The 16,086-nt window shown below is 38.2% G+C and overlaps 1 protein-coding gene across 2 annotated transcripts in view; it reads left to right on the top strand.

Annotated features, from left to right (window-relative positions):
- Positions 1 to 16,086, top strand: part of Lrp1b (LDL receptor related protein 1B) — a 2,085,328-nt gene that overhangs the window by 346,546 nt on the left and 1,722,696 nt on the right. For both annotated transcript variants that reach the window (XM_087654909.1, XM_087654910.1), the window contains exon 2: positions 670 to 792. In XM_087654909.1, the coding sequence (XP_087511035.1) occupies positions 670 to 792 (123 nt within the window). The remainder of the gene's footprint in view (positions 1 to 669; positions 793 to 16,086) is intronic.

Below are 16,086 nucleotides of genomic sequence, written 5' to 3'. Positions count from 1 at the left end.
AAACATATCAAGAAGAATCAACCTTCGCTAAATTTACTAAGTTTAGCAGAGATTGACAACACCCAACAGTAAAAACGTTCAGAGGAAAATAACATATTTTTATTCATAAACTACTTCAAAACTCAGGTCGAAATAAGAAGGAAGAAAGCTTTGTGGTCTACTAACAGAGGCCGCCTGGTTGGCAGTCAGGTTTAAAAGCAGAATGGCAGTGCTGTAATACCGATATCTCAGTCATACATCCATGTTGTATCATACCAGGATAGATGCTTAAGAAGAATAAAGTTTAATAGCAGTATTAACAGAACACTGAACTTTTCCCTGTTTGGAGCAATGATGGAGCTGAATTTTCCACACAGTGTCTTTAGCCTTGATGGATCCGAGCCTACCAAGCTACATCATATTTGATGTGACCAAACATGTGGCCATAAACACAGACAGAGTTCCAAATTCTTTGCAGAACCGACTGTGAGAGCCTACAGCGGAGTGAAGCCTGTCAAAGCTGTGTGCGTGAGCCAGCGATCTAAACTTTCGGGAAATGCTTGCTGTTGCATTGCTGCCGCACAGACAATGCCGTGGTGATGCTGTTATGCAACGCACCTCTCATATCCCGTTCGTCCGTTCAGGCTCAGACCACTCACGTTTGATTTCAAAATATTTTTTTCTTTGCAGATCAGCAGCTGTGTGATCCTGGTGAATTTCTTTGCCATGACCATGTGACTTGTGTCTCCCAGAGTTGGCTGTGCGATGGGGACCCTGACTGCCCTGACCAGTCAGATGAGTCTTTAGATACCTGTGAGTAAAAAGGCTCTTTGCCTTTGGATTTGCCTCCGTGTGAAACCAAATGTCAATTGCTTTCACATATAACTGGTATTCTGGTTGATTCTATTTTTATTCCCTTTTAAACATAACCAGAGAAATGTGAAGCCTTTTGTTTCTGATTTCTTTAAAGTGGGCATGTGAAGGAGAGTGAAGTGCAGTTGTAGCATGTGAAGTAACTTAGAAAGGGGAAAGAATGCAATGTTAATGCTTGCACTGTACTTGGGCTGGTCTTAGGAACTCTATTTGAACAGAAACAGAAGTAAAGTATAGCAACACAGGTCTTTCTTCCAGTTGGACTAGCATAGGTTTTCAGATAAAAAGGATCATTAAGAAAATCAAATCCTAGCTCACACATCATTTATATTAACCCTTAGATCTTTGCAGATTGCAGAACATAATGTCTTTAGAATTTTCTCGGTGAGGGTCTTAACCTTCATAAAAGGAGAAGTCGGTGCCCATGGAGTCTGTAGGCTCTAATCCCAGTTGGACTGTAGTTACATTAACTTCCCTGAGGTTTTGCTCACACTTTACATGCCACTGTAACTAAAGTATGAATAACTGTGTGAGTGTGACAGAATGACCACCAGACACCAATTTCGATATCACCCTTTCTAAGCCTACATCATCAGTCTGTGGTCCTCTGTGACCAGATCTGCCAGCTTATCAATATTATCTCCAAGACAATCACACACTTCTGTAACGTCAAAGAAGAAAGTAACCCATCACTTTAGTTGATAAGATATTATGGTGATAATCTTTATTGGCTTCCTTTTATGTTTTTATCTATGTGCTTCCTCGTTTTGCAGATAGAACTAATACATTAGTTATTAAAATCTGGCCATTAAAGTGAAATCAGTGCTCATTAATATTCTTTATGATTTCAAGTCCTATTAAAGTTTTTCAGCATGGGTGAACTTGAATGTGTGTATTTAAGTTGCTCATCTTTAAACCCTTCTTCCACATGAAGAGGTTGAAGTTATTTAATAAATGTATAGTTTTCACAAATTGTACATAAAATTATACATTTTCCATTGATATTCTTATAAAATATAGAACATATTCTGGGTGTGATAGATTTAAGAAAATAAGAACGTTATAATTCATGAAAAAGTATTGCTACTCCTCAAAAATATATTACTTGTCAGTAGGAAAGAATAAATTACTCACCCTTGCTGCCAAAGAGATAACTTTGAAAAACATTACACAAATGAGAACACACTAGCCATAAAAACATGCATTTAATAGCATCATTCATTGAAAGACCCTGAATGGACAAGCCCATACGGAAAGGATACAGAATTGTTAGAAATGAGGAATGCTGATATATATGTGGTCTTTGGAACAGGGTAAACACGGTTTAAGGACTTGGATGATCACTCTATAGCTTTACACGTATTTACAATCGTGAAACCATATAATTCATAATTCAATGAGCATACACACTGTATGAATTATGTACTAATCAAATTGTATATAAAGGGAGAAAATGTCAATATTATATGGGTGCAGATGTTAAGATCATATGGGAAATCAGTGGGAATTAATGCTTTCTCTCTATCAATAGTAGGGTCATGTTTCAGAAATATAACCAGCTTTAAGATTTAGACCTTTTTTCTTCAAGTTCCACCTGGAATTCTCATGCTCTTCTCTACAAGGAAGAAATTCCATAATGATTTCAGAGCAAAAGTCTGTGTTCAGTTTACTGAATCTTATATTCTGTCTTAATCTTCTTACAAATTATGTTACTTGGAGATGGTATGGACGTTGATGTAATGTGGATTCCATACACAGGAAGTGCATGATATCCTAACACAATGTACATAACACACACAAAGATTTAGGACAAAAGAACAGCGATGAGACAGGTCAGGAGAAGAGTCAGACAGGAGAGATGTGTTCTAGAAAGGAATTAAAGCCTTGTAATTGAAAGACTGTCCTAAAGAAGTAAAGAAATAGCAGGTATTCTCCCTACACATATAATACAGGAACATGAAATTTACACTGACCTAACCTATTTTAGTATCCATACCAAATAAATGACCTCAGTAACCAACTGAAAATTCAGAGAAGAAAAAAAAACATGAAAAATCGGACATTTGCAATTTGGAATTCTTAAACTAGATCTTCTCAAGGAGCACGGTGCTTCACATAGTGTGTTATGAAATTCCTGTGAAATATCCCTGCTATCCATAAAATAATTTTACCGTGTTATAATTGCATCACTGCAATCAATTGGTATGACAGATAAACACTCAGAACAGAAATTCTTGAAGATTGACTTTTAGGAATTCTAATTTTGTGATGTGTACAAACAGAGACATGCTATCATTTTTGATTAGATTACCAAACACATTGCTCACAAAATATTAAATGAAAATGTATTGTGCAAAGTATGTATTTTTTCCAAATATACTTAGCCTTAACAAAGAAAAGAGTGAGCAATTCAACCTAAATTTATCATGAAAGTTGGAAGCTCTGAAGTGAAAAATAAGAAACAGACATTCTTGGGAGGAAGAAGGTGCCATATAAATTCTGGTGAATAGAATGCTTTAGGAAAAAGAAGTGCACAATTTAAAGAGAAAGTTAAATGAAATCAAGAAGTAAAGAGGTCAGAATTTAAATGAGCCCGTACTCTCCTCCTCTCCTTGCTTTCTCAGGGATTATTTTCTCATATTCCTCCGGTAGAACTTAAATTTGACTACTAGCTCTAGACACAGAAAGTTTAAGTGAACTCAATTTGCCAATTGTTGAACTTCACAGAGGAAATAGTTACCTAATACTAAGTAATTTTAAATAATATTTAACATTTATGTTAGCTATGAGAAATAATTCTTCATCACGGAGATGGAATTGTCTCTCGGTGTCATTTGAAATGTGTCATCAAGTATGTAAACAATGGTTAGAACAAACTTTAGTTCCTACGTGGCTGGAAAAATGCGAAGTCAGGAAACTATTCGTTTATACTCACCGCTTTCCTTTCACGTTAGTTGTAGCATGCATCTAGAATGAAAGTAAATATGACAGAGGCCTCCTGGTGAAATACAAACGTGGTACCATCTGTGGCAAGCAAATCTTATCGAAAGGTACTTTCTTCTGAGGTATTCAAATCTTAATTCCTTCCAGAATGATTCTATTCAGTGCTTAATGATTCCTCCTTTTTAACAATCAACTCCAGCTGGTGTGTGATATTTTCTGGGAATTTGAAATTATTATATTTAAAATTTCTTCTTTCAGTTAGGGAGATATTAACTATGCTACTAGTCCTTCCTTCCTTCCTTCCTTCCTTCCTTCCTTCCTTCCTTCTTTCCTTCCTTCCTTCCTTCTGCTATATTAACACTCAGAAAGTCACTTATCTCATACTGCAAAGCTTCTGTAAGGCAAAGGACACTGTGGTTAGGACAAAACGGCAACCAACAGATTGGGAAAAGATCTTTACCAATCCTACAACTGATAGAGGCCTTATATCCAAAATATACAAAGAACTCAAGAAGTTAGACCGCAGGGAAACAAATAATCCTATTAAAAAATGGGGTTCAGAGCTAAACAAAGAATCCACAGCTGAGGAATGCCGAATGGCTGAGAAACACCTAAAGAAATGTTCAACATCTTTAGTCATAAGGGAAATGCAAATCAAAACAACCCTGAGATTTCACCTCACACCAGTGAGAATGGCTAAGATCAAAAACTCAGGTGACAGCAGATGCTGGCGAGGATGTGGAGAAAGAGGAACACTCCTCCATTGTTGGTGGGATTGCAGACTGGTAAAATCATTCTGGAAATCAGTCTGGAGGTTCCTCAGAAAATTGGACATTGAACTGCCTGAGGATCCAGCTATACCTCTCTTGGGCATATACCCAAAAGATGCCTCAACATATAAAAGAGACACGTGCTCCACTATGTTCATCGCAGCCTTATTTATAATAGCCAGAAACTGGAAAGAACCCGGATGCCCTTCAACAGAGGAATGGATACAGAAAATGTGGTACATCTACACAATGGAATATTACTCAGCTATCAAAAACGAGTTTATGAAATTCGTAGGCAAATGGTTGGAACCGGAAAATATTATCCTGAGTGAGCTAACCCAATCACAGAAAGACATACATGGTATGCACTCATTGATAAGTGGCTATTAGCCCAAATGCTTGAATTACCCTAGATCCCTAGAACAAATGAAACTCAAGACGGATGATCAAAATGTGAATGCTTCACTCCTTCTTTAAATGAGGAAAAAGAATACCCTTGGCAGGGAAGGGAGAGGCAAAGATTAAAAGAGAGACTGAAGGAACACCCATTCAGAGCCTGCCCCACATGTGGCCCATACATATACAGCCACCCAATTAGACAAGATGGATGAAGCAAAGAAGTGCAGACCGACAGGAGCCGGATGTAGATCGCTCCTGAGAGACACAGCCAGAATACAGCAAATACAGAGGCGAATTCCAGCAGCAAACCACTGAACTGAGAATAGGACCCCTGTTGAAGGAATCAGAGAAAGAACTGGAAGAGCTTGAAGGGGCTCGAGACCCCATATGTACAACAATGCCAAGCAACCAGAGCTTCCAGGGACTAAGCCATACCTAAAGACTATACATGGACTGACCCTGGACTCTGACCTCATAGGTAGCAATGAATATCCTAGTAAGAGCACCAGTGGAAGGGGAAGCCCTGGGTCCTGCTAAGACTGAACCCCCAGTGAACTAGACTGAGATGGGAGGGGGATGTTTGCCCGGAAACAGGGAAAGGGAATAACACTCGAAATGTATATAAGAAATACTCAAGTTAATAAAAAAAAATTGTAAAAAAAGTTTCTTGATTATAGATCATATATTTTATAATGACATTTTAGTGAACAACAGAGTGGAGCAAAAAAAAATGTTCTTTTCACATGTAGATCTTGCAGCCTGGATAGATGTGACATTTTGTGCATTGGGTTTGTTTTGTTCCTGTGTAGGGTAAGTAAGGCTTTTATGTAAAGAACTCCAGTAGTCATTGGTTTAATTTTCAGAGGCTCACTAGCTCTGTAGTGTATAGTTCCTCTTTAATGTTAGTGTGTTTGTCTGGATTTTTAAGCTATCTGCCAGCTTTTAATATTAATAAAAGCAAAAGTGAAAAATACACGTAAAATAATAAAGTAGATCACAGATCAGATTTGGCTAGCAAGTTAAAGTCTTGCCCTATCAGAGTTGCAGTATAATGGCTGAAATATACTGGGTGCATGGTTGCACATGCAGCTCTGGGTGTGCCTAGGTATGGAGTTGGTATGGGCGTGGCTCACACCCATGCAGCCATTGAATATTGCATAGCCCTGAGTATGACCTTGTGGTACCAGCCTGAATAATGGTCTCTGCATGCCTTCCACATGTACAAAGCTGTTGGTGAGGGCTTCATTTGAGCACATACGGCTTCCTTTACGTAACAGCTTCCTTTGCTCAAGTTAAAGAAAAATACACAGATGGACAGCCATGGACAACTTGAAATGAACTTGATTGCTCCAGGGTGAACTGGGTTCCATGATCTTTGTGTTCTGCCATGCTTGGCTTGTGGTTGTCAGTCTTACATGTGCAGGCTGGCTGCTCCATCTTCTCTAGCAGACAGTTCCATTTCAGGCACAAAGGAGAGAGAGAGAGAAAGGGAAGCAAACAGGCAAATGCCTGCTTACTCATTCTGTCGAACGAAGAAGAGCTTTTATTGGAATTAAACACAATAGGTTTCTGCTTGGAAGTCCTGTGCCTGCCCTGAACATGAGAGGCATGGGTAACAAATGTTCCCAGCAAACGATATTTTCGAGGTGAAAGTGAAATGAATATAATTGTCCAAGTTTCTTTTTCTCTTGCTATAACAAAATACTCAAGACAAATTTCCGTTTCTCCATCTATGTTGTTCAGGATATCAGGCACGGAATGATGCCACCCACTCTTGGTAGATCTTTCCCTCTCAAGCAATCTAACCAAGATAATATCCCCTACAGGGTGGAAAAGATTAATTTGTGGTTAAAAGCACTTGCTGTTCTTGAAAAGGACACAGGTTCAATTCTTAGCAGCCACATAGTAGCTCAAAATGGTCACAAATGTTAACTGTGATTGCAAGATATCTGACACACTCATCCGGTCTTTGTGACCATGCCAACACACTCATTGTGTATACATATATATATATATATATATATATATATATATATATATATATATAATAGTTTAAGAAGATAATCCCCACAATCATGTCCAAAGTTTCAACTTCCAGTAGCATCTAGATTCTGTTAAGTTGACAGCATTAAATATCATAAAGGAGAAAAGAAAAAGGAAAGGCACTGAGTAGCAAAGCCCCTTGGGTGGCATGTGCAACACTGTCTACTCGCTGTACTTTTCTTCACTCTGTATGTGAGATGAAACTCTGTACTTCGTTTGAATTGCAGTCCCAGGCACAGCTCAAAAGCCCAGTTATTTATAAATATGTCTGCCGTTCTGCAGCTAGCTTGCACTTTTCACATTCTGGAAATGATAGTGTTTCACACTGAAGTGCTATATATAAAGCAGCAATGTGTCCTCTGTGCCCTCGAACCCACCTGCTTTCCAGGTTCTAAGAACTGGGGAGCACTTTCCTTTGTGAGTTTTTGATAGAACTTTACTTCTCCATCAGAAAGACTTCCATATTTACTGAACACTTAATTGAAAAATCAGCTTTACATATAAGGCTATGTCCAGAAAGAGGCTATTATAAAATCATTTGAGTTGACTTGAAACAGTGTTTACAGCTAAATTAACAATGTTTACATATTAGGAAAATGTTGCTGGAGAGATTTTTCTGGAGCTGGTAACTTTCTTAGTTATTACTTAAAAACTCACTGTGCTGAGCATTTCTCTGGAGTTAAACATAACACTGTAAGTATATCAGTGCAAAATATCACTAGCTTATGCTACTGTCCTGCAATGCTGACCCTGTCATTTGGTCTAGTGAAAGTGAAGACACTGAGCTTCTGGTCTGTCTGGTCTGTCTTGTAGCTCCACACATAGACTGATTAGAAGGGAAGGCAGAGCTTGTGTTTCGTTGAAAATACCCATTTTCCCCAAAATACTGAAGTGAAGAAAGATTCGGTTCCTAAGAAGACCCCTCAGGCCACCTAACTTTAAAGTGAAATATCACCTGAAGATCATGGAAAGTCATCGCAATACAGCTGTTTCTCAGGGTTTCGGGGGTGGTCTTATCTAATTGAACAATGTAGTAAAAAATAACAAGTCTCCAGGGTCCTAGGAATAGAAACATTTCTGAGAAATAGAAATGTCTGTAAGTCATTGAGTTAGATGTGACTCTGCATGAAGTGACCATCTTTTCTATTGTGTTTCTGTTGTGAGATCTTAACTTTTTTTTTAAGATAGTGAGACGTTAATCTAGCTTTTATATTCATACATGGGCTTTGCCCCTATGATACAAGATAGAATTCCTTTTGATAATTTCCTATAACTTTCTTTCTCTGATACAGGTCACAGAAATGAATTGGGATTCATCTGGGAAGCTATTAGCAAACAGATACTGCCCTTTAAAACATACGATAGAATAAGGCACCGAAAGTAGGCTACAGGAACTAATGGGGATGAAAGTGTGGTCCTCATTCGTAAGTAATCCTGATTTAGAGGTCACTTTGGAATGAGCTCATCTATGGGAGCCTCAGAGCTAAACTTTTCGTTAGGTAGAGAAGCAGAAATGATCTTACAGATTAAAGAGAAAGCAGATGAGACCCATGGGGACAGTTTATGTCTCTTTCAATTCTTTCTGTTTTGTTCATTTTATTCCGAGGCTCCTCTCCTTAGCAGTAGAAAGGCCAAAAGCATTGACCCCTCTTTAATAATAAAAAACACCCACTAAAGAGTGGATATGAAGGGGTGATGGGAAGGTGAGAAAGCATTGTGAATTAAAGCGGCTTGTCTAATATTGGCTCATCTTCCTAGCGCCATGTGGACCGGGAAAGACTGAGATTTGTCCTCTCCCTCTGTACCACTGCGCGATAACAGTGTCTCTAAAAGTGTTTCAGCGACTCTAAGAAAGGTTGATTGGAGGCAGAGGTGACAGAACTGGCTGTCCTACAGCTCACAATGCAGATTCAGTTCAGGAATGACCCAAAAGCACACCTTTAGCTCTCTGTTGCTGCTCTTGGGTCCTCTGATCCGAGATTGCTGGTCCCAGACTACAAAAGGGTAGCGGTCCTTAGCCAGAACAAGGACACTGCAAGAATGACAGCTCAGCTGGGCAAAAAAGAGAAACGGGTAGAATAAAACACATGCTTTCCAGAGACTCTGCAGCTAAAATCTCCTCAGCTTAAAGGATGATGTACTGTAAACACAAGCCTTGACTGGCTCTGCAGGGACAAAACTGAAGCAGAGCTAGGAGAATTCCTGGAAACTGAGAGAATCATCACTTAGCCACAGCTAATCCTGCGTTTGTGGGGGAACAGGGGTGGGGGAGGAGGATGAAGCCTTCTTACCTTTGGTGTGTGAGCACATTTATTCCCAGAAGATCTCCTATTCTTTATAGTCAGAGCATAAAATTTACATTTGACTTTCACTCAAAAGTGCAAATGACACATTTTGCTAAATGATGCTCTAAAGGATGTTGTATGCTAAGAGGTTATTTTTAACGATGATGCTATTCTTCCCTTCTCTTCCATCATCACACCTAAGAATGGGACACAAACTCTGTGCCTAGAGAGTAGGGCAAGGACTTCCGTTACCCTGCTAATGGTCATATCGAGACCCTTCAGCTCAAAGCAATATAACAGACTTTGAATTGATGATTTTTTTTCTTAAAAACTTTCTAACATTAGATTTCCTGATTGGGGAATGGCAGAAACTATTCACAAAAGAAAAAAATTCCATATGAAAATGAGTTTGCTCTGGGAGGCACTGAATCAATTAATCTAGGTTGTGACATAGCTTTCTGTTCACAGTTCACAGTTTCTCTCCTTCACCTGGGAAGACCCTTCGTGATTACGGCCCCACTAACCTCTCTTCGATCTTGAGGGGGTCAGATATATAAGTTGGGAGAATATCTCATTAGACACAAATCTTCCCAGAAAAGTAATGACTAATATTAAATATTTCTCTTACAATTTTTGTTGCAGCCAAAGCCTGAAAAACAGTAGTGATGTTAACATCACGGACAGAGAAAAAAATGAAATAAAATATCAAAGTGATGCACAGACATGTTGTCATTCATGGGCCCACTGCCCTGGGTATAAGGCTAGACTAGGAGTCCAGACACTTCTCTCGATTTTACATTGTAACACAATGTGATTAATGGTGTGTTTCTATAAAGTCCATGTTTAATTCTAAACCACACTACCATAGAATGTATTTTCCTAGATTTAAAGAGTCAATCAGGTTAGAACAGGGTCAGTACAATGCCAAGAGAAGGGGGGCACTAGAGTTCAACAGGAGAGCTTGCGCAAACGATGCCCACTGCTGACACCCAGCAGTAGTCTGCCATCATCTATATCTGTTAAAGTTAAATCCTGAGTGCAGCACCTGCTTAAGCAAAAGGGTAGCATGTAATTTCATAGTAAAAGCAAACATTGGTTTTCTACATGGACAGCTGGAAATTATGTTACATTTTTTCTCCTAAATGTGTACATAACAGATGACTAAGTATTCAAATGAAATGACATGCTATACATTTTCATTAAATGCAAAAGAAAAAACACCAGATATATTTCTTATAGTAAAGAAATGTAATTAATCAAACTAGAAACACCTCATCCAGTAACTAGTTACTGAGAGTCAATATGATTAAAGGTGCTTATGAGGTATTGGCTGAAGAGTATACAAAAGCAGCCATGATACAGGCATGGGCCTATGTTACTAGACCAGTCACATTTTGTTTCGTTTCTTTTCTCCTCTCATCCTTCTCCCAGCTCTGATGCCAAGATAGAGAACTAATTAAAGTTCTCTAAAGTTATTCAGTCTAAATTTGGAAATGACTTGGATGATGAATCTGGAGCCTCTGACTTTAAGAAATACTGTCTTTTGCCATGTGCAGTGCATGTTTTGCAAAAGACAACAACTTTATTAAAATTCTAACAATGTAGGTAATTTGCTTTTACATCACCACATAGGACTAGTTAGCATCCATGGCAACTACCTTGAAAATGCCAGTTGATCTCAGGGAAGTTGAGAAAAACAAGCGCTAACATCTGTAAAGGGCGTGAATAGAGTGAATTGAGACCCAAGTCTCTGCAGAGCAGGAAACTGCTCAGCTCTGTTACACTTTGCAAAATTCAAAATTCTCAGATTTGAGAGAGACTATGAGACTGTTACTCAGAGGATGAAGTCAAGTGACCCTGACAGACTACATAGACTTCAGCTCAAATTTGCTCAAATATGAATTTCTAATCTGAAAAAAGAAGTTTGTTCCTGGAGGATTCTGGAAAGAATTACTATTACCTAAAGCACTCCCAAATATTTACTATATAATATAGCATACAATGTAATATTTTAATTTTAAATGTTACAACAATGTTTGGGATAAATTTGATAATGATGAAGATTTAATTTTTTTATCTAGGCATTCAATTGAACATCATTTCACATGCAGGTGTTCAGTAATATGGCATCAATTTTTTTGTATACAGCCTGCTTTTGTGTCTCTTTTCAAAACTCTCTTGGAAGAAATGTTTATTTAGTAATCTCTATGAAGGTGTGATAGGATTTATAGTGGCCCTGCCTGTGACACAAGGCATCAGCCCTTTTCATACAGGATAAAGCAAAATGGAAGAGAAATCAGTCTCTGGAGATGTTGAATCAACTGGTTGAGCTATTGCTATGGAACTCAGTGTTCCACATGAGGCAGAACAAGAACTGAGTTGTCTAGACTGAAAATATCTAGACTCAGTGGTGGTGTTAAACTTCTATCCAGTCCTGTATTACACAGAAGTCAGCGCAACAAGCTTTCTGCAGTCACGGCTTCAGAGGCATACTCTATTCGGAGATGTACATGTTTTACTACTCCTTTATATACAATAACACTAGTAAATATAGTGTATTGAATAGGTTTTCTGTAGACCACATGGACCTTTTAGAAAATTACGTAGAAGGTAATTTAATAAGAGCCAGAAGGTGATCAGGTAATTTGCTTATAAATATGCAAATATTGCTGCAGCAAAATAGTATAATACCTAACATTTATAAAAGTGTGTATACAAATATCAATGTCTTCATATAAAGTTTAATCTAGAAAATTAATATTAATTAATATCTCATTAGATATACACAATACAACACCTTATTAAAAATAAGACTTCTGATCATTTTGAAGCAATTTTAAGTGGAGTTTTATGTTGTTCTGAAGAAAGTACATAGCTCTGATTACAATGACATGTGTTTATGCGCCCACAGTTCTGTAACTCGGAGTTCAGCTGGAACCAACAGGGTTTCTGAGTGCTATTGCACATGACTGGTGATGTATGTCAGGCTGGGGACTCTGATGCAAGGTCCTTGCTGCCTGTCATTTGCTGTAAATCTCAAAGGCTATCATATTCATTGGCTTGTGATACTTCTTGATACTCAAAGCTAGCAGTGCTGTGATAATACAGTATGTGTGTATATATGTGTGTGTATATATATATATCTATATATACATATACATGTATATTATGAAGTTGATTGTATTTCCCCCACCTTTAACTAGGACAACCATAATAAAATATTTTAGACTAGAAGTTTTAAACAATGAGAATGTATCTTCACAGATGCAATTATACAATTTTAAAATCAAGTGATGGGAAGGGTTTACATAGTTCTGAAACATTCCTCTGTCTTATAGCTGACCAATCTGTCCAGTGTCTACATAATACCATGATATTTAGTGTATTTGTGATCTCACCTCTGGAACACTGATTATATAGAACTGGGGTTTCCCCTTTTTCCTTAATATCAGTCTTTGAATGCCTGACTTCAAAGGCAGTCACATTTGGGGTCTTAAGGTTTCAACCTTAGGGTTGTAGTTTTATTGTGGGTTTTGGAAGATGCAATTTTGCGAGCTATATATTTAGAGTATGAGAATGTAAGACACGGCAGGAGTGGACTGTTCTAATTGTACTTTTCTCTCTTAAACCTTACCACTCACCTTCCAGTTTCATGCCAAAACCCAACATAAATCTTGGTTATTTGTTCTGTCTATTTAAGCATGAAACGTTACTGTACATGCAATCTAGTCCTCTCAGGCTTGATAGGATTTCTTGGGTTCTGTGCATGTAGCCTTGCCTTGTTCTGCATCTAATGAAGAATCATAGGGATATACTATATGGTAATAATGGTATTCCAAGACAAATATACCATATGTGACACATCATCATTGAAATTTTCATATACAATCATTGTATATGATTAATGTATTCATCCAACTCCACCCCAGATTGTGTGTGTGTGTGTTTGTGTGTGTGTGTGTGTGTGTGTGTGTGTGTACGTGTTTATGGATACAAGTATATCTATTTGAGCAGGTATCTTTATAGATTTCAAGAGCAGTGGAATAACATTCTATGTAACATAATTAATTTATAAAAATACTTTTTAACATCTTTGTTCTCAAAACTAGAAAAAAAAATCTATCCTTGAAGTTGGGTAGTCTGCCATTTAGATTTAAATATATATTAATCTTTTATACTGCAGAAAGATTGATGTGTGTGTGTTCACCAGTTCAACAATTGAATATATCATTCTATCATTATAAAAGCAAGAAACAGAACCTGAAGGGTATCTGAATGCTAAACATATATAAAATACCAAGGTTAGCCAGTAGTTAAGACGGTATTCTTTGATGAGAATGAGAGTACTTACTTGAATCTGGTTATAACTGAGGCGTAGTGAGTTGAACACAGTCCCATGATGCTTAGAAGTTTTAAAAGTTAGCATGTTACTACTAGCCTGATTTGCTTAGTATAGCATTAGCATGAATATAGAAAATAAAGTGACTTAATGTGTGTATGTGTGTGTGTATGTATGTGTGTGTATATGCGTGCCTTTTGAAAAGATTTGATTTGACTAGAAACAACATTACTTATCACTCAAATATTCCTGATAATTCTGAAGTATCTCTACTGTCTTATTTGTATTAACACAGTTTTAGTTTAAGAAATGTATACAGTTGAAGAATTTGTCACAAGTTCAAGATGAAGTGGATTGATAAATTAAACATGCTAGTGCAAAGCTCAAGGAATGAGAGCAGCTGGACAGTGTGTTGGTTATACTCTCAAATGCTCAAGAGTGACTTTGGCTTAAAAATCAGCCCATAAATAAGTTGATCCTACGCAGCGCATGGTTACCCACACCGTGTTCAGGAGTAGCCTGCCAGTTTCTTGTAGGTGTTTCTTCCAGATACACTGCATTCCTTATACTTTCTATTACTGAGCAACGGGTTGGTTGGCTCCACACGTGCAGATGCCATAAACTAAGGAGGATCAATCTTCAGAAAATACGGATGATGAGTAAATCAAAACACAACATCTGTAGAGTAACTGTCCTCCAGACAAATATTGGATGAAAACTGCCCTACCACTACTTAAATTCTTTTGACTTGTGTCTTCATTTTGTTTCTTCTATTCTTCTTTCATTCTAACTCCTTTGCACTGAGTGCCTTGCATAATTTCTCACAAAGCCACTGGAAAAATTGTTTCCGTTGTTTTGTTGTTGTTTTCTTGTTTATTTATTTTATTACCCTCCTGGTCCACCCTCCGTCTGTTCTACATCCCATACTTCCTCCTCTATCCCCCCACTCTCACCCTCACCCCTATCTCCAGGAGGACGTCTCCACCCCACCCACAGCATCAGACCTCTAAACTTCCTGGGGCCTCCAGTCTCTTGAGGATTAGGTGCATCTTCTCTGACTGAACCCAGACCCAGGAGTCCTCTGCTATATGTGTGTTGGAGGCCTCATTTCAGGTCTATGCTGCCTGGTTGGTGATGCAGTGTCTGAGAGATCTCAGGGGTCCAGGGTGATTGAGACTGCTGGTCTTCTACACGGTTGCCCTCCTCCTCAGCTTCCTCCAGCGTTTCCCTAATTCAACCGGAGCAGTCAGCAGCTTCTGTCCATTGGTTGGGTGCACATATCTGCATCTGACTCTTTCAGCGGCTTGTTGGGTAATTGCTAAATTTAGAATTAACAACAAGCACAACGAACCTAAGAACACTGAATTAGTTGGCAAGCACTTTATCTGTTTACTAATTTTTTTTCTGTGAGTGCATGATGGATAATTCACAACAGGGGGGCGGGCAGCAATATGAAGTAATGGGCTGTTACCTCACTTAGTTTTCAGGACAATTTTCTAATACAGGAAATCTGTATCTATTCAAAAATGGCTAACACACCATGTCCTCTTCGGCTACTTTAAGGCTATTTAAACTCAGATGCAGCTTCCAGAACGGCTGAGTATCATTTTTTGGTTCTTTTCCTTTGTCAATATTCTAAAACGTAACAGGAAGATCCATAAACACTAAGTTACATTTAACCCAAGGTGTCATTGTCAAGTTTGTGGCCCATAACTATGCAACGCTACTCTGTTCTGTATGAAGTTGATGACAGAGGTTTTCAAGAATATTACGGAAGGTCTCCAGACTCTGCTTCAATGCCTACCCAGGGACTAGCATACCCAGGGAATGTTCACTCCATGCTGAATACGGGGTGGCTAACGGTTTAAAATACCATTTCTTGAGGTCTCTGTCTATTTAGTTTTATTCAAAAGACCTCATTTTGATGGTAGTGTGCAACCATGTATCATACATCACACACTCGCTAAAATGTTAATTGATTTTGTAGAGAAGATATACAAAAATTGTTCCCTGTTTCTTAAGAATACTGGGATAGCTTCAAATTCCTATCCCTGCATTCCCAGTGTAAGTCCTTAGTAGTTAATAAGCTTATTAATCTCAATTATAAAGAACTGTGTTGAAAGTTATGCATCCATGTATCTGGTAAAATTCACACTCAGGTGTGACTTCATCTAGTATTTGGCAAAGATGTGAGCTTTCCAAGGGTTTCAGTCAGGTATGAGAGCAGAGGACCACTGCAGGACATTTTATTTAATTTGTGTTTGTGACAGAAGATCCATTCGAGGAGTTTTACCCACATGGGTATAATAATAAGACCCATCACTGCCCACTACTTATCTGATAAATACAACAGATGCTGGAGACGATTTGGAGAAAGAGGAACACTCCTCCATTGTTGGTGGGATTGCAAGCTGGTGCAAAGGCAAATCCTTATCATCATCATTTTAAGACTTGC

The sequence above is a fragment of the Rattus norvegicus genome, chromosome 3, assembly GCF_021556685.1.
Source record: "Rattus norvegicus strain SHRSP/BbbUtx chromosome 3, alternate assembly SHRSP_T2T, whole genome shotgun sequence".
NCBI classification, from domain to species: Eukaryota; Metazoa; Chordata; class Mammalia; order Rodentia; family Muridae; genus Rattus; species Rattus norvegicus.
The sequence above is the reverse complement of the archived record's forward strand: the minus strand, read 5'-3'. Positions and strand labels throughout refer to the sequence as shown.